The sequence below is a fragment of the Lycium barbarum genome, chromosome 3 (assembly GCF_019175385.1).
Source record: "Lycium barbarum isolate Lr01 chromosome 3, ASM1917538v2, whole genome shotgun sequence".
Taxonomy (NCBI): domain Eukaryota; kingdom Viridiplantae; phylum Streptophyta; class Magnoliopsida; order Solanales; family Solanaceae; genus Lycium; species Lycium barbarum.
Window position 1 is genome coordinate 142,899,033 of NC_083339.1, and position 18,157 is coordinate 142,917,189.

Genomic DNA, 18,157 nt, shown 5'->3' on the forward strand with positions numbered 1-18,157 from the left:
TCGAAGTGAGGTGGCGAACGTGTTTCTACGAGCATTTATATGCCAAAGGTCATACATTATCATTCCTAGGTTACCCGACCACATTTCGATAGGTTTCGGACGAATAGTGGCATTCTAGCCAAATTGGAGCCTTTAGGCTTCAATAGAATTGAATGAATAGTAACTTTTCTGTGGATCGGGTTTCGAGGAGCAGAAATGCTCCGAAAGGTCTCCTATTCGACTGACACATTAAGATATGCCAAATGAAAGAGTGGGAGGCTTTACATACCTCACAGACGTCGTAAGCTCTTCCAAATGTCTCGTCCCGTTTCGTCAAAAATCTGCAAATGGTCAAAGTTACCAAATGAGATCCTTAGGCTTAGAAATGCCTTTAACTTCACAATTGCCTACCGAAATTTCGGCAGCACTTCCCCTATAAATCTAACATCCCCGAGGCATAGCTCGGCTCAAATTAACCAACTACAACAGCCCACACATCAACAACCAAAACAAACAACAATAACACCATTCTAGTTTCAAAGTTCGACATGATTTCTTAAGTTGGCAACTTTCCATTCAACGTTCAAAATCCCGATTCTATATTCACATAATTGTATTCATTCAACCATCCAACACTAGTCAATCACATTCCACATTCAATCTAAGTCATACACGAAATTGCACCAAAATCAATTTATTTCCATAATTCTTCAAAACATCTAAAATGCACTACGAACATTCTAACTCATGTAGTTCCATTCCGAATTCATCAACATCGATATAGATTCACATCTAAAGTCCATAACACCCAAGATATACATTGATATACATAAAGATACCGAAGGTATACGCTTTCCGATAATATTCAAAATCATTTTTCAATGCCAACTTCATTCACCAATTAATCATTTACGATATAAGGATCACAACAACACATTATACCAACTTAAACAAGATCAATTCACACCAATTTTCCCATCTATGGCTCACGGCCAAACCTACTACAAACACACACCCACACGTTTCCATTTATGTCCAAATTACGGGATTCTCGTCTACTTCCAATCCTTAACCCATTCATAGCAATTCTATAACATTAGAGGGTAAGAATTCATACCTTTCTTGAAACCCCGACTTGTCGAAAACGTCGTCCTCGTGCCAAACTAATTATACCCCGTTGAAGAGGGCCTTGAGTACTTCACAAGTATGTAAAGAACAAGATTTTTAAGCCACAACACAAGCTAGGAAAATTTTCTTTTCTTTTTCTCTATGGTTCGGCCGAACCCTCTCTCTCTTGGTGTTCTTGATTTTATGATTTTTCTCTTGAATAATACCAAGTGTTGTATTGATATATATCCAATACTAGTCATGTGCATAGCACATGACTTTAAATTAGTGGGTTTGGGCTTGGCAAGGGGCCGGCCACCCTACTAATCTTGGGCTTCAATTCTTTTTCAACTTTCTTGGCCCAATTCATAAAAGTCCCGATTTGTAATTCCCGAAACTAATTTCCGAAATTCCAAATTTACCCTCGGCCTTCCCCGAGGTCTTGACATTAATAATTCCATATCCAACATAGTCATATTCTCAAAAATTAATTTATGTCCTTCTAGCACCCGAGTCATAGTTATTTCTCGATTTCCAATTGTACGAACACACGGGGCCTAACAGTATGTGTCACGACCCAACCCCGTAGGCCGTGACTAGTGCCCTACTTGGGCACCCTGACATACCTGTACATATCGAATCACATCCAAATAGTATATGCGGCTAAAATGCTATATGCCGTCTCAAACTATATCAAACTGCATCAGACGCATTTCAACGCAACCATGTGCGGACATATATATATATATATCTATCAAAAAGCCGGCAAGACTGTCAAATACGTCAAAAGCCGACAAGGCTATCAAATGGCACCACGGCCCAAAACACATATACAAACGCACGCCGACAAGGCTGCCATAACGAATAGAGTCATATAAACACAACTGAACAGAAGTAGGCACACACACCCATAAATAAGTCTACAGACCTCTAAACATACCAAACGAATCATATGGCGGGACAGGGTCCCGCCGTACCCATGAACGAATATATACAAACATAGCGAACAAAAGTGTATACCAAAAGGTCTGCTCTGAAAGGAGAAGAGCACTCCAACAGCAAAAAGGGGTGTCCTAAAGCGGTGGATCACCAAACTGTGCGTCGGTACCTGCGGGCATGAAACGCAACCCCCCGAAGAAAGGGGGTCAGTACGAAATATGTACTGAGTATGCAAAGCAGAATATACCGAAAGCAAATATGAGACATAACCAAAAGGGGAGTATCAAACATAAGCGCGTATCCAACATATCAAAATTTGTTTACTTTAAAAAAATATGTAAGTCATGCATAGGGTACAGAAGAATATGGTCGCCCGCTTGTCAACGGCGCCAATACACAACATAACACCAGATGTAAGTTTCAATTCTCTGAATCCCCGTCACATATCATAGCCCAACATAACGCCATATACCGCATAACACCAAACATAAGTGGAACCCGACCCTCATTAGCGAGTAGCTCGGAGAACCATAAACACAGCATAACTCTGGAGTATATCAAAGCGCGCACAATAACAGAACCGGCCCGGGACTCGGCGAAAGGAATAACAGAATGCACGAATAGAGTCGTGAGTAGTCATATGCATAAAATCATTATCATAAATTCAAACATAAGTAAAATGATCATATTTGAAAATCGAAATAATAATCTTAACGAATTCTTTCAAAAGTTTCCAAATTTCATAAAGGAAAGTCGCGGGACCCACGGGTGGGTATTTACCCGAGTCGGGCCCGCCTATGGAAAACATACATATCATATGTCATATAGACTTCTACAAAAAAATATTGGAGTAACCCGAGCATATTTGTGCAAGATATGGCATTCCAAAAATTACGAACTTCTTTAAAGTGAATCCCTTTTTATGCAAAATTCGGAAAGCGATTATTTCAAAGACATAAGGGTTCATATTTCATCACATCATACATAAGAGTGCCAAGGAACATATACGGATCATAACATGCTCGGATTTCGAATTTGGAGTTTCCTTAAGGCTCTAATTTAGCCTATGTAAACTAAAGCATGCCAAAAGAAATAAGGTTGCTTCACATACCTCATACGCACTCCAAGATAGTCAATCTTAATTAAATATCCAATCTACGCCTCGGGCTCCCCAAGGTCTACAAATACGCCAACGAATACCAAACATTAGATAAGGGCATTTAAGCCCTTCATTCCAACTAATCATTAAATTCTACAGAAAATTCGGCAGCACTTCCCCTGTAAATAGGCCATCCCGAGAATTTATCTCGCCAAAAAAAAAAACAACAACAACAACCACAATAACCAACCTAGCAACATCAATAATCAATTTGAAAGGCAAAACAACAAAAAAAATGCTATACATAGTGTCAATATAGTCAAATAACAAAGGCTTGAGTGGAATAGTCATAGGAAAATTAATGAGGTCAAAAATGTAGGGAAAAAGCCATAGCCACGTGTCACAATCTCATTGGATCATAGAGTATGTGAAGACTACAAATTTTCATTATTCCCTCTAATATATAGTTATAATATAATATTAGTGGTCTAAAGCTAAATTTAAATATGAGGCCTTAAGTATAGACACATATACAAAATGTTGCCTTTTTATTTTTCATACTTCTTGTCTTTTAATTCATATAGTAACATTTGTATTTATATTAGTGAGGATCAATTCAAGTCAATAAGATATTAATCATGTGTTTTAAAGACATTACCTAAGATGTTATTGTAAAAACTTTATTAATAATATGAAGATTTGAGTAGTTTAGTTCAAAGTTTTAAAATATTGCTCTTAAAACATAGATAGTGTTTTTTCTTTCTTTCGTTATATATATTTTGTACCTTTTTTTTTTTTTTTTTTTTTTATAATCTTCAATATTATCTAAGAGAAGCGTAAACTATAAAATTCATCTATAAAATTTTTTGGGCCTCTAAAGTTTTGGGGCCTAAAGCAAAAGCTTTACTAGCCTCATCCTCTAGCCACTCCTGCTTATAACTTGTCATTGTATATAATCCAATTTTACAAGTATAAACAATATAATGAAATAAAAGCTATTATGGAATACAAATCAACTCCACACCACACATATACATATGTTAATGATTCTTATATATACGAATTTCATTCAATGCACAAAGTTCCCCAAATCAGTCCGCAACGCTTACTATGTCAATTTGGGACATTAAATTCTCATTTCCAACCTCCAAGTCATCACAATAACCATTACGACGCTAAGCGATATAAATTCATTCTTTGCCAAACATTTAAGGCTACACACGGCTACATTACATCCATGTATACATATATTGACGATTTGTATTCTTTTCTCCACTCTACAACAATTTAACATGAAACAAGAATAAATTCATCAACCCAATTCACACCCATATACACGGCCAACATACCAAACACACAACCCCACTTCAACATTCCATATTTCATGATTTCTATCCATTTTAGCATACTACAATAGGCATACAAGATTCACAATACATAAACAAGATGAAATCTTACCTTTGTTCTTCACTTCCATCAATAGCTAGGGTTTGCAAATGGGCACTACTAATGGTTGGATGACCCAAACGATACTTCCACGCTACTTAGGGACTTCAATATAGTGGGTCTATACCAAAGAAGTATTTTTAGAAGAGCTAGAAATTGATTTGGTTTTTCTTGTGGTGTGGCCGAAACAGTGGGGGTGAAGGGAGCTCTCAAAGTCTTGTTTTCTCTAAGTGTTAAATGACAAGAAGATGACTTATGGTCATCTTTTTAAGTCTCACAAATATCTCCAATTGTCTTGGACCACACAATGTGTTGGACCAATTAAAATTGGCCACACAATGTGTGGGGCCAATTCCCATTTACATGGCCACAAAGGGATTTTTTTTTTGCACAACATTTTTAATTCCAATTTTATGAATTGTGGTCCCAATTTTCCCTAAGTGTTCAATGCCATCAATTTCATACATAACTTATATCTCAAAATAAAATCAAATGGTCAAAAGTCCCGACTTCAAATCCCGGAAAAATCTTGGCCTTAAATTATCATAGTTAATCCGGGTTGTCCCAATGTATAAAAATACGGGACGTAACAGTATGAAGCAACATATATAGCAATGCAAAAAACAAAGTAGAAAAGAATATTACTTTTACCGGGTTACCGGGTGGGTGTTTGACTAATTCTACTTTGATAGTTTGAACTAAAATAAAATAGAAATAGTGTATTTCTGTTTCATGGTTCGTTTCTTTTAGTGTTTCATGTATTGGTTAAATCACCATCCAAATGTTGGCACCGTTCGAGGGTCGGGCTTATTAGTTGAATGGGTTCAAGGGTTTCTTTTGATATAGATAAAAGGGGATTTAATTGGGCGGGTAGGTAGGGCTTATTAGTTGGATCATGTTAAATGAGAGATTAATTAGTTTAAGTAAATTATTTTATTAACTAATGAGAAACTGCCACGTAATAAATGAAATTGTTAATTGGGTCTTGAAATGGGTCCGTTAAAAATAAGGATATTTTAGGCTCCAAAGGTTAACGACAACGGTATTTTAGGCCCTTTTTCACCTTTTTAATGGTGATGGAGGGGGTGAAATTTTTTTAGTGGCAGAAGAAGAGAGGAGTAAAATGAGTGAGGGGTGATGAGGTGGTAATGCCACGTGACATCCACCTCATCAAATGTCACTTTCACGTAGGATAGAATGTCCTAAGTGGACAACTTTAACGGAAAAAAGGTATATTTGAATTAACAGTATAACGATAACGGTATATTTGAACCTAAATTATAACGAGGGATATATTTGACACTTTTCCAATAATACATGGGTATATTTGGCTCTTACACACCCTTGTCATGAAACGGAGTAGTTTTTTTTAATTTTCATTTTACTATACTTTTACTCCCTTCACTCATTTTTACTTGTCCACAATGAAATTTGTATACCCTTAAAAATCAGTAAATAAAGTGCCTATTTTACTAGAATATCCATATTAATAATGTATAGTTCCAATGGACTTGGAAAATATTTTGAGAAATGAATAGTTAATATTAAGAGTAAAATAGAAAAATAAAATTATCTTTCTCTTCTTGATATGCTAAAGCAAACAAATAATTTATTTTTTATTTTAGGCCAAAGTCATAGTCAACCCTAAATATTTCCACAAATTCCTCGTAGCCACCTAAACTGAGACTTATTCGGATTGAACACCTAAACCCCTTCGAATTTGTACCATTTAGACACCTTTTTTACAATCGACAAAAATATAAAATGTGCGTATTACACTCACGGTGACGTGACAAAATAACCAATTAAAAAATGACATGCGGCAGAGGGGTTAAAAAATTATTAAAAAAAGAACTTAAAGTCAAAAAAAAAAAATGGCAAACTTTAGCCAGCCGCCACCACCTCCGTCTGACCGCCGCCCAACCACCGAAAAAAACACCCATTACTTTCCTCCACCCGTCATTGCCCATCCTTTCTCCACCACCGATCTTCTTCCTCATCTCCATCTTTATCTTCTTTCTCTTTTCACAAAAATAAAACCACCATTTTTTCTCCATCCATAAACCACCCCGTTACCGCCTCCGTCACACCATCGACGTTCACACCACCCCATCGCCACCTTTATCTCCTCCACAAAATAGACCCCTCAACCACCTCACCGCCCTGTTTTTCCGTCCAAACACCACCTTTAAATACCCCACAAAACTCAAAACGAACCCCCTCTGAAAAAATAAAAATCTAAAGCCAATTTTTTTTCTTTTCTTTTTTTAGATCTGATTCTGTTTTTCTTTTAGATCTGTTTTTTTTTTTTTTTAATTTTGAATATAATTTATTTTGGTAGAAGAGTGGGAAGGAGAGAGAAAGGCAGTGGTGTGGCAAAGGAGGCTGTAGTAGATCTCCATTTTTTCCGGCTACAAGGAAGAAAAAAAAACTAAAAGAACTACACTAAAAATTGAATGAATTCAAAGAAATGTTTAAAAAAACAAAAGGAAGAATGGGTGACAAAGAGATAAGAGATGCAAAAGAGATGAGGAGAATGTGATGGAGAAGATAAGGAGGAAGACGTACCGACGTCTTTTTTTAGTTAATTTTTTTTTAATTATTTAGATTATAGTTATTACTACAATATATAAGAGAGAATTCTCATTTTTTATCATATTCACATAATTTTTTTGACTTTTTTTTTATCCTTAATTGAAGTTTTTATGACTTTGTAAATGTTCTAATTTTTAAGAACTTTAAGGCCCTTTTCCATGCCACTAAAACGATGGCATGAATAAAATTATAGTGGTCTCCACACTCATACATATTTGAGTCTTTTTTATGGAAATATTATTAATTTATTTTAACTAATGTTTTTCCTTAAAAAATTATTATAAAATTATTATAGACATATAAAGAATTATCATGTCATTCAAATTATATCTTAATATAGGCTTAATTATTGAATTAAAATATTATTCTTATAATATTATATATTATTTATTGATGTTATTTACCATTTATCATTTTATATTTTAAATTTCCATTGGTCTGATTAAACGTATGTTTTTTTATTTCCTGTAATTTTGTATCGTCCATGCAAGCAAACATAAATAATTAACAAAGATTTCACTTCAAGTAGGATTAAGTTTTAAATTAAAACATAAACACAAATAACTTATATCATTGTTAAATACTTTTAAAATGTATCAAACATACAAATTATAGTCCTTCCGTCTCAATCGAAAAATGAATTCCGAAGCAAGGTAGTTCATTAGTCAAAATTTACAGGCGCACACTTTTAACATAAAATTTATCTAATAAATGACTATATTAAAAGAGGAACTATAAAAAAATAATTTAATATATATATATAATGAAATTTTTTGAAGAATTTCTGTAATTAAAGAAAATAGAATTAGATCTCCAAAATAATAATATTAGACAATTGCAAAAAGCATATTTTTTTAATTATAAAATTATTTTGCAAAATATCGGATGATTATTATTATTATTAAAATATTATGGTGTAAATAGCGGTTCCAAAGTAGACAACTGTCTAGTTGCCTCGGAGAATCTGGAGTAACTTGACGTGGCACAGTCCCATTAATCGTCTATACATTCTATCTTCACCTTCACCAGCCATGTCGCCGGTTCTCTCATTTTGGCCATCTAATTTCTCTCTATATATAACCCACTAAATATCATTCATCAAAGACATACACAGCCTCTTTGATTTCATTTACATTGTTTGACAACTAGCTGATGCAGCAGAAAGGTAGAAGCAATAACCGTAGATCCAGGAGCTTCTCTAGATCTCGTCTTGCCATTGAGGGTTTTTAGCTTCTCTATCTCTCCCATACCATACTAATTAATATTCACGCTATTCAAATAAACAGACCGAACAACTATGGCTGCTGCTTCAGGTAATGCTTCATTCCTTTCGCTTTTCGAGATTCATTTGACTAAAAGGGACTCTATATCTATTTGGAGAAAAATATTTACGCGAAATGGCCCCTTTATACATCGTCTACACTAAGTGTATAAACATTGTTGCAAAAGGAAGTTGGTTATGTATGTCGATGTATCGCTACGTGGATATAATATTTTATGCTGGATTGTATATTATTGTATCTGTACAGAAGAATTGCATGTTATATTACTTTTCGTATAGTTTTTTAATATCTAAATTTTAATTTTAAAATGTTGAGTTGATTTAATCTAATTTAGCTTTGAAAATTAGTCAAACTGACTCTCGATAAGGGAAAAGTGTGACGTAAATTAGGACAAAGAGATTACTTTGTCTGTATTTGACTGTTGTTAAGGTTTTGATAGTGAATGTGATGTGTGTGTAGGACAAGAGCGTGAGGTTCAGAAGAGTTATTGGATAGAGCACACTGCGGAACTTACTGTGGAGGCCATGATGCTCGACTCCAAAGCTGCTGATCTCGACAAAGAAGAGAGGCCTGAGGTATATATATACAACTTCATGATTCATTGTATGATCTGTTACTTTATTAGATTTATCTTGTTTGGATATATAAATTAGTAAAGTTGTAAGTATTTTTTAAGATCGTCTTGATTATGAATTACTGTTTCTCCAAGTCATTTTCACTGATATCCCACTTTGGAATATACCCTTTACTTTTGCCAAAAGCAAAAAAGGTGGTATTTTTGTTTCTGTTTCTCCAAGTCATTTTCACTGATATCCCATTTTGGAATATACCCTTTACTTTTGCCAAAAGCAAAAAAGGTGGTATTTTTGTGTCGAATGATATTAGGAAATGTTAATTGGTAAGGGTTGATTCTTCCGATGGTCGTCAACTAACTTTCTTCTTAATTCCAATTTTCTTCAACAAAGAAAGTGACTTTATGAGATAATAACTATTAGTTGAGTGACCATCTAACAAATCAACTTGAATTGGTAACTAGTCCCTATAACATGTTAGCCGTGGTTCATCAACTCAGCAGCCTTTGAGATTCCCTGTTTGTCATCTGAAAAGTCAATAATATGGATTTATTGTTTGATTTTCAAATACTCATTTTACTTGCGGAGTTAAAATTCAAAGCACATCAGGTTCAAATTTAAAAAGGCTCCATCATACTTCAATAAGATGCAGGGACAAGGGATTGTAGTTGCTGAAGACTGATGGGAAAAAAACAGCAATTCTTTGGTTATTAAAAAAAAAAAAAAAAAAAAAAAAGCAATTCTTTTGTGGGATTATTGACAATATAGCATAATCACGATGAGTAGTGTCATCGGTTCTTAGTGACTGATGGAGCTGGGACTGACACACGGGCTAAATAGTTGAAATATTTACTATGTTATCCCCTGTAGTTATTTCAGCTCGTAATTTGTCCAGCATCTTCCAGGCATCTTTCTATGTATATATTGTCTTTGGTGAAGTCTAATGGGAAGTTGTATTGCTGATCCAGCGTTCAGTAAGTAACTTAATTGGTAATGAAATTCAGTAATGAGGGGTAAGATTTGGGCCTAAAACTTCTCACATGGACAAGTTCAATTCTAGTATATGGGGTTTTGTTCATAATGTAGACTGATGCCTTACAGCCTCTCCCTCTTTGGCTGTCCAACCTATTTGAGTTCATGGAATCTGTTTCCTGCTGTGAGAGGAAATGAACACTTTTTTAGTTCTTAATTGTGTTTCAGAACCACATATTCTAATTGGTTTGTTTTGTGGGTGGACATGATAACCTGCACAATGATTTACATATCTCCCCAAATTTGAAACTTTTGGATGGTTATGTAGGTGCTCTCTCTGCTTCCGCCATATGAAGGGAAAACTGTCTTGGAACTGGGTGCTGGTATTGGCCGTTTCACTGGCGAATTAGCCGAGAAATCTGGGCAGCTTATCGCATTGGACTTTATTGAAGGCGCCATTAAGAAGGTTTGTGGCTGTTTTACCCTTTAGATATTTCCATTTTCTCTCTCCGTCCAACATGTGCTGTGAATGAAGAGGGTTACTAGGATGAAGAAAAAAAGAAGGATTAGTTTAGAAGATTAATTTGTCATTTCTTCACAATTGATAAGTAATGATAAACTTATTGAATAAGTTTGTGCATATCCTTATCTTTTATTGTGCTTCCTTGCAGAATGAAAGCATAAATGGGTACCGTAAGAATGTCAAGTTCATGTGTGTTGATGTGACTTCTCCAGATTTGAATTTTTCACCTGAATCGGTGGACTTGATATTTTCTAACTGGTTACTGATGTATCTTTCTGATGACGAGGTAAATTCTCTCTTTTATTTTTTGCCATATCTTCCACATAGAAAACCACTATAGTTGCATCTATTCAAAGAATTGGTTGCCAATTAATTGTGTCAAACTTGGATATCGAATTACGCAAGACAGAATGAATATGACACAGTTGCTAGATATTAGTTAATATTCAACCTGTTGGTTGGCCCTTATCAAAAACAAAAAAAAATTGTTAGAAATATATATTTTAACGGTGGTGGGGAGAGATCACGGTTAGGAAAATCTTGAAGTATACAGGCACAAAGTTAAACAATGTTAGTTACACATGCTTAAACCAATATGATTTTACACTTAGAGCCTAGGTCAGGTCAAATATTTGTAGATTGTTGTCTTTCTCCAACAAGTGACATACCAAGATCGTCAACAAAATGAAGTATTTTCTTTGAAAGAACATGGTTTACAGCACGGACTCCGAAAGGTAGTACTTAATGCCATGCGTATTTAACCTTAATTTCCACAATGGTCTAGCTTGAAACTATTGCATTCAGCCCTATATGGCAATTTATAATTCGAGCACTTCTTCAACAACTGTATTTTGAACGATACGCTGAGTACTAAATCTCAGCATTTACTTTTGTCTATCAATGAGCCTACTTTATATGACTTATTCACCACTAGATATCAGCGTCTACAATGGGTGTTAGCTTACTAGTAAAACGGCTATTAGAAAATTCCCTTTGTATAGCTTGTTGCTAAAATGTCTGTGTTAGATCTTCCTCACTCATCAACCTATTACCTTTGTCTGAGTTGAATTGCCGTATAACTTTTTGCTGCTTTAACATTCGAACTTGTTTCTACCGTTGCTGCAGGTTCAGGATCTTGCTGAGAGAATGGTTAAATGGTTGAAAGTCGGCGGTTACATATTTTTCAGAGAGTCATGCTTCCATCAATCAGGAGACCACAGGCGAAAGAACAACCCAACCCACTATCGAGACCCTAGCTTTTATACAAAGGTCTTAGCTTTACTGTGAACTGTTTTGTCGTCCCACATGATGTTCTCAGAACTGCATTCTTTTAAGAAAAATTGTTATATCCTTCGAATCCAATTCAACACAGTGGCTGAAGTATGTTACTGTGTTTACTAACTATTTGTCTACACCTATTAATTTTTTATTTTTCACGCTTAAGTGGTTCGCTTTGGTAAGCCCAAGATGAGGCATTTTTTGGGTACGGTAGGGTTTCAGAGCACAATAAAGTGATTACATCTCTGTCATAAAGTGCTCTAAAACTCTACCGTACCCAAAAAAATTAAAGTGCTTTGAAACTTTATTGTGCACTCTTGATTACCACTGTTTCTATTAGATAATATTAAAATCCCTTCTTTACGCAATGGAAGTATAAAAGACTTGAGTTGATGCATTTATCAGTTATCACTCCGAAAATCACTCCTTGGACTGGACTCTTCTTTCCTACTCAACACCGGACCTTTCTGGTCCCCATCTCTTAATTGTTCGTTGGAAGCATAGTAAGAGCTGAAACCATAGTTGTCAAACACAGGTTTTCAGAGAATGTCATGTAAATGCTGGTAATGGAAAATCATTTGAACTTTCTCTTGCTGGTTGCAAGTGCATCGGAGCTTATGTGAGGAACAAAAAGAATCAAAATCAGGTAGAATTATGCTTACCTCATCAACCCTTTTGTTAGTTAAATATTAACCTGACTATCCAATCACTCTTTTCTTGCTGCTTGCACCTTGCAGATTTGCTGGACGTGGCAGAAGGTTGGTTCTGAGAATGACATGGAATTTCAGCGCTTCTTGGACACTGTTCAGTACAAATGTAGTGGTATACTGCGATATGAACGTGTCTTTGGACAAGGTTTTGTAAGCACAGGAGGACTTGGTATGCCTTTCAGATTACATATCTTACTCTGGTCTTGTCTACTATAGAGGGTTCGTTAATACGACATTTACAATGATTACCATAGGAAGATAATACCAGTTATTTCATTCATCATACTAGAGACTATATATATGTCTATAAGCCAACCATGCGTTTGCCACCGGACAAGCATTTGTTCCCTTAGATGCCTTTGCAATTTATTTAAATCTAATCGGAGAACCCAATCACAACCTCAGTGTCCAGAGGCTCCATGAACCCCTTCCAATTTATTGGTTCTCCAATAATGTCCTCAGACCTTAAACCTTTATGCAAAGTGTGCACTTGGTACTGTGGAGATATCTGCTTGCAAGCGTCTTCTCGCTCGATGCAATCCTATTTTATTCTTTTCCAATTATTTAGTTTCTGGGCAGTACTTGTTCATAAGCAGAAACTACAAAATGGTCTCTGAGCCGTATTTATTCTTGAGCAGAAACTACAAGAGAATTTGTAGCCATGTTGGATCTTCAGCCTGGCCAAAAGGTACTTGATGTTGGTTGTGGCATTGGAGGAGGTGACTTCTACATGGCTGAAAAGTATGACGTTCACGTTGTTGGCATTGACTTGTCTATCAACATGATATCTTTTGCCCTTGAGCGTGCTATTGGTCTCAAGTGTGCTGTTGAATTTGAGGTTGCTGATTGCACCAAGAAAACATATCCTGATGGTACATTTGATGTCATATACAGTCGGGATACTATCCTTCACATCCAGGTAATTTACCTCCCATGTGGAGCTTCAAAATCTTTATCAACTAATTATCTTCTTTATTTCTACTTCTTTTTCATTCCTCTTGGTTCCTTCTTCAATTGCTATACCATGTAAATTGTAATCTCCGTAAGATGTCCTTTCTGTATGTATTCTTCTGCGCTAACTTAGGCACAGTGTCATGTCAGCTCATCTTCTTGGTCATCTTACAACTCCTCTGAAACCAATGTATTTTGCTCATTTGTTTTTTCTCTTTAGTGATGGATGGGCTTTACATGCCAAATTATCCCTCGGTTTTGTCCTTGAATCGTTCACTGTTGAAGTCAATTTCTTTGTAGCGTCTTATTTCATGGTTTATTTATTTGTTGTTTTAATGGTGTGTTGTCAGGACAAACCTGCATTGTTCAGATCTTTCTACAAGTGGCTGAGACCAGGAGGCAAAGTCCTTATTAGTGATTACTGCAAAAGAGCAGGACCAGCATCTGAAGAATTTGCGGGTTATATTAAGCAAAGGGGTTATGATTTATATGATGTCGAAGCATACGGGCAGGTATATACTACATTCCATGTAATAGGTCCCTCTTTTTTCGCCTCATATTTATCATTTGACACACAGCTTCTTTGAATTTTCTTTTTGGGCCAATGATATAGATGCTCAGAGATGCGGGTTTTCATGAAGTTGTGGCCGAGGATCGTACTGGACAGGTACGTGTTTTACAAATATTGTCTTAAACTTGTGTGCAAAGCTAGCAAATATATAGGCACAACCTAATTTCTGTACTTGGATTGCAGTTCATTGAGGTTCTGCAAAAGGAGTTAGATACTGTGGAGAAGGAAAGAGAGGCATTTATCCATGAGTTCTCTGAAGTGAGTGCTTCCTTATATGGTGCACTTTGCCTCCTCTTGTTAATTATGTGGACTGATTCCCTCACTTTTTCTTATTTTAATATTACAGCAAGACTATAATGAAATAGTTGGAGGTTGGAAGTCCAAGCTAGTCAGGAGTTCATCTGGTGAGCAGAGGTGGGGCTTGTTCATTGCCAAGAAGAACTGATTTATCCAAATGTGCGGTGTATCCATTCCCGTTGTACTTGAAGAAGAACATTCCATGCAGTAATTTTATGTTATGTTTGATGTTCCACATAATAATCGGGTTGTGTACCTGTGATTTAAGTTAGGATAAAAATATTAGCATGCTTGTTCCCTGTTGGACGAATTTGTTCTTCATTTGCTGTCACTTGGATGCAATTTGATCCGAGAATATAACTTCCCCCTTAAAACATTTATACCATTTCAGTTTAAAGCTCTTAATTGTGTTGCAAGTTGCAACCTCCCCTTCCGTTAAACATCCATTAAGAAAGAGAGGATGGAAAAAGTTCACGTGATATGATCCAATTTCATACTTCAGGTGACTTCTGAAGAAAAGTTATCTGCTCACTATTAATTTTGGATTAACATCCGCCAGTGAGATTCATGACACAATCATAAGAAGTATCAACATATATCAGGTAACCATGCAATTAGATTCTACTAAGTAGAGTAAAATCCTTTTAGTACAAAGTCTGGGCAAGGACATTCAGACCTTGTAAATGGAGTAGTGGCAAACACTATTGACATAAAAGATAAAGTGGTTTCCAAAATCAGAAATGCATAAATGCAGTACAAAACAGAGAAACATAAATCTAATTGCGGTTCAGGTTCATTGCAGCACTTAACATACGTAATAGCAAATTGGTCGAACACCTTTAATCTTCTCCAGCTTCATCTTCAAAATCACTATCTTCCTCAACCGTAGCGTCCTGGTACTGCTGATACTCCGCCACAAGATCATTCATATTACTCTCTGCTTCAGTAAATTCCATTTCATCCATCCCTTCTCCAGTGTACCAATGCAAGAAAGCCTTTCTCCTAAACATAGCAGTGAACTGCTCACTCACTCTCCTAAACATTTCTTGAATTGAAGTTGAATTCCCAATAAACGTCGAAGACATCGAAAGCCCTCTAGGTGGTATGTCACAAACACTGGATTTCACATTGTTTGGAATCCATTCAACAAAATACGAAGAATTCTTGTTCTGCACATTCATCATCTGTTCATCTACTTCTTTTGTGCTCATTTTGCCTCTAAACAGTGCTGAGGCTGTGAGATACCGACCGTGTCGAGGATCAGCAGCACACATCATGTTCTTTGAATCCCACATTTGTTGCGTCAGTTCAGGGACAGTAAGTGCTCGATATTGCTGAGATCCTCTTGATGTTAGAGGTGCAAATCCCACCATGAAAAAGTGAAGCCGTGGGAAAGGGATTAAGTTCACAGCTAGTTTACGAAGATCAGAATTCAGCTGGCCAGGGAATCGCAGGCAACAAGTCACCCCACTCATTGTTGCTGAAATCAGATGATTCAAGTCTCCAACTGATCATAACAACAACACCGATAAATTAGAGTTTAAATCAAATTATAACAGGCTAATCTAATGTCGTCGTACATTTTCTACCATAACATTAAAAGTCACAAAATTATGTTTGTGTCACATATTAATAACTGAAGTTTATCCACTATAGCAGTAAAAAAGGCAGCTCGAAGTTCCTGTTATGCATGGGGTCTCAAGAAGGGCCAGACCACATTGTTTCTATTTGGAAAATCACAAAATCATTTTGTTTTCACATTTAACTGAACTTTTATCCCCAATAGTAAAGAGTCGCCTTTTCCGCTATAAAAGTGGAAGTCACCTTGATTGGTAGATTTTGTCATAAAGTTCAGTTACTTTATTATGACTACAATAGTTTACTGTCAAAGTGGATTAAGTTCAGTGACCATACGTGAAATTACGACTAAAGATTAGTCATGGTGATAAGAGAATTATGTAGGTGTTTTGTTTGTTCTTACAACTTGGAGTGGAGAGTTTGAGAGTCCTGAAGCAGATGTCATAGAGAGCTTCATTGTCAAGAACCATACACTCATCAGCATTTTCCACCAGTTGATGGACTGAAAGTGTGGCATTGTAAGGCTCCACCACTGTGTCCGAAACCTTTGGAGATGGGAATACAGAGAAAGTAAGCATCATTCTATCTGGATACTCTTCTCTTATCTTTGATATCAGCAGTGTCCCCATTCCTGACCCTGTCCCTCCTCCAAGTGAGTGACACACCTGAAATCCTGCACTTAGGATATTTTTTGCTTTATCATAAAACATGAAGTAACATATTCCTCTGAAAAAAGTAATGTAGTTTTTTTTTCGTACAGAAAATGTTCAAATTTACTTCTCTACTATACAAAATGTCTTGATTTATTTTTATATTGTACTTTAGGAACATTCGGAATTTCAAATCTTTATCATTAGCAAATTGTTTTATGTTTGTTCTTAAATTTAACGGAGCTCCAGCATGGTCTATGGTCTATGTGGATCCACGAGTCAAAATACTGACAAATAGCCACTCCCAGTAATTGAAAAATAAGCACTATCACGTAGTTTCAAATTCCACATGTGAAACTTCAGGACATTATCATGGAGTTTGGCAGTGGCTCTTCTACAAAACAGGGCCGAAAAGTGGCTAGTGGACACTATTTCTACCAAACAAGATATACTTTCGGAAAAGATCCAAATTAACCCTTTTATTTTTTACTACATATGCTTTAAAATTACTTTATGTTATATACTTCGAATTAGAGATCCCTCAGAGTACAGGCAAATAATAGACCTGCTAACTATGAGGGTATGAATGACCTCAAATATAAAGGATGATAAAATGAAGATATTTCGTTTAGTAAATTACAGTACTAGTATTTTTGAGACTTTACCCTTTTTCTTATTAACTACTAGTACACTAACCTTGTAAGCAGTCAGAATTTTCAACTTCTTTTCGGACAACATCAAGAACAGAGTCAATAAGTTCAGCACCCTCAGTGTAATGGCCTTTAGCCCAATTGTTTCCAGCACCAGATTGTCCGAAAACATAGTTATCGGGACGAAAAATCTGTCCAAAAGGACTAGTTTTGATGCTGTCCATAGTACCGGGTTCAAGGTCCATGAGCACTGCTCGTGGCACGTAACGTCCATTTCCAGTTTCATTGTAATAAACATTCACTCTTTCAAGCTGCAATTCAGAATCTCCACAGTATTTTCCAATTGGATCAATCCCATGTTCGTCACATACTACTTCCCAGAATTTTGATCCTATTTGATTCCCACATTGTCCTGCTTGAATGTGAAGAATCTCACGCATTTTTCAAGATTCTTTTTGTTGGCTAGGAACTTTTTTAAGTACAAGTTTTTCAACTTCTTTGAGTAACTCTCCCAAGGGCTTGAGTTTATTGCTTAGGTTATGTAAAGTATATATACAAGTAATGATGGTTTGAACTAGTAATAGCCTTGGAGTTCTTTTTTTTTATGGCCTTGGAGATAGATAAAGGGTGAGGATTAAGTTTGATCCAACGGTTAAAAAGTGTCCGTCCTGTTGAAATATAGCTATGGATATTTTATGGGTGGCCTCTCATGACCAAAGTTTGCCATTTGTGTCTCTCTCTTGAGATGTGCCGTCCTTTCCTAATGTTTTTTCTTTATTTAAATTATTCGGATTCAAAATCATTTGGTTAATCCAAATTTGCACTGAGTTGGTTCATCTAGAGGAGTAAAGCAGTCCGCTTTCTACTAAAGAGTTCTGTAATTCTAGATTCAAACTCGAAATCTTTAATTGAAGGTGGAATGATTTAATCTCAATCACACCTTGCATAATGCTAAAG

At 35.9% G+C, this 18,157-nt stretch overlaps 2 protein-coding genes and 1 long non-coding RNA gene across 4 annotated transcripts; 1 reads left to right on the forward strand and 2 right to left on the reverse strand.

Moving 5' to 3' along the window:
• Nucleotides 1–1,880: 1,880 nt before the first annotated feature.
• Nucleotides 1,881–4,788, reverse strand: LOC132634326 (uncharacterized). The gene is made up of 3 exons (XR_009580114.1): nucleotides 4,583–4,788; nucleotides 3,137–3,203; nucleotides 1,881–2,194 (listed from the first exon to the last, which is right to left on the reverse strand). It is a non-coding gene; the product is annotated as an uncharacterized LOC132634326 (long non-coding RNA).
• A 3,365-nt stretch (nucleotides 4,789–8,153) lies between these two features.
• Nucleotides 8,154–14,727, forward strand: LOC132633203 (phosphoethanolamine N-methyltransferase 2-like). 2 transcript variants are annotated; one of them, XM_060349471.1, is made up of 12 exons: nucleotides 8,154–8,478; nucleotides 8,908–9,023; nucleotides 10,321–10,458; nucleotides 10,664–10,801; nucleotides 11,641–11,784; nucleotides 12,329–12,439; nucleotides 12,531–12,672; nucleotides 13,142–13,422; nucleotides 13,805–13,966; nucleotides 14,068–14,121; nucleotides 14,209–14,283; nucleotides 14,372–14,727. In XM_060349471.1, exons 1-12 carry the CDS (start codon nucleotides 8,463–8,465, stop codon nucleotides 14,468–14,470), a joined length of 1,476 nt encoding a protein of 491 aa, XP_060205454.1. In that variant the 5' UTR covers nucleotides 8,154–8,462; the 3' UTR covers nucleotides 14,471–14,727. The 2 variants fall into 2 exon arrangements, with proteins under 2 accessions (XP_060205454.1, XP_060205455.1); XM_060349472.1 differs by lacking the exons at nucleotides 8,154–8,478; nucleotides 8,908–9,023 and adding an exon at nucleotides 9,377–9,629.
• Nucleotides 14,728–14,918: 191 nt separating this feature from the next.
• On the reverse strand, nucleotides 14,919–17,917 carry LOC132633204 (tubulin beta chain-like). Its single transcript, XM_060349473.1, has 3 exons — nucleotides 17,247–17,917; nucleotides 16,304–16,573; nucleotides 14,919–15,829 (listed from the first exon to the last, which is right to left on the reverse strand). Exons 1-3 carry the CDS (start codon nucleotides 17,638–17,640, stop codon nucleotides 15,162–15,164), a joined length of 1,332 nt encoding a protein of 443 aa, XP_060205456.1. The 5' UTR covers nucleotides 17,641–17,917; the 3' UTR covers nucleotides 14,919–15,161.
• Nucleotides 17,918–18,157: the final 240 nt, after the last annotated feature.

Bases quoted from the DNA above. Each gene is read 5' to 3' on its own strand.
- LOC132633203 (XM_060349471.1), top strand. The intron at 11,785-12,328 runs GTCTTAGCTTTA...TGTCAAACACAG, and splicing joins ACCCTAGCTTTTATACAAAG to GTTTTCAGAGAATGTCATGT. The intron at 12,673-13,141 runs GTATGCCTTTCA...ATTCTTGAGCAG, and splicing joins TGTAAGCACAGGAGGACTTG to AAACTACAAGAGAATTTGTA.
- LOC132633204 (XM_060349473.1), bottom strand. From the start codon at position 17,640: ATGCGTGAGATTCTTCACATTCAAGCAGGACAATGTGGGAATCAAATA. The intron at 16,574-17,246 runs GTTAGTGTACTA...TCCTAAGTGCAG, and splicing joins AAATTCTGACTGCTTACAAG to GATTTCAGGTGTGTCACTCA. The intron at 15,830-16,303 runs GTAAGAACAAAC...TGTTATGATCAG, and splicing joins CAAACTCTCCACTCCAAGTT to TTGGAGACTTGAATCATCTG.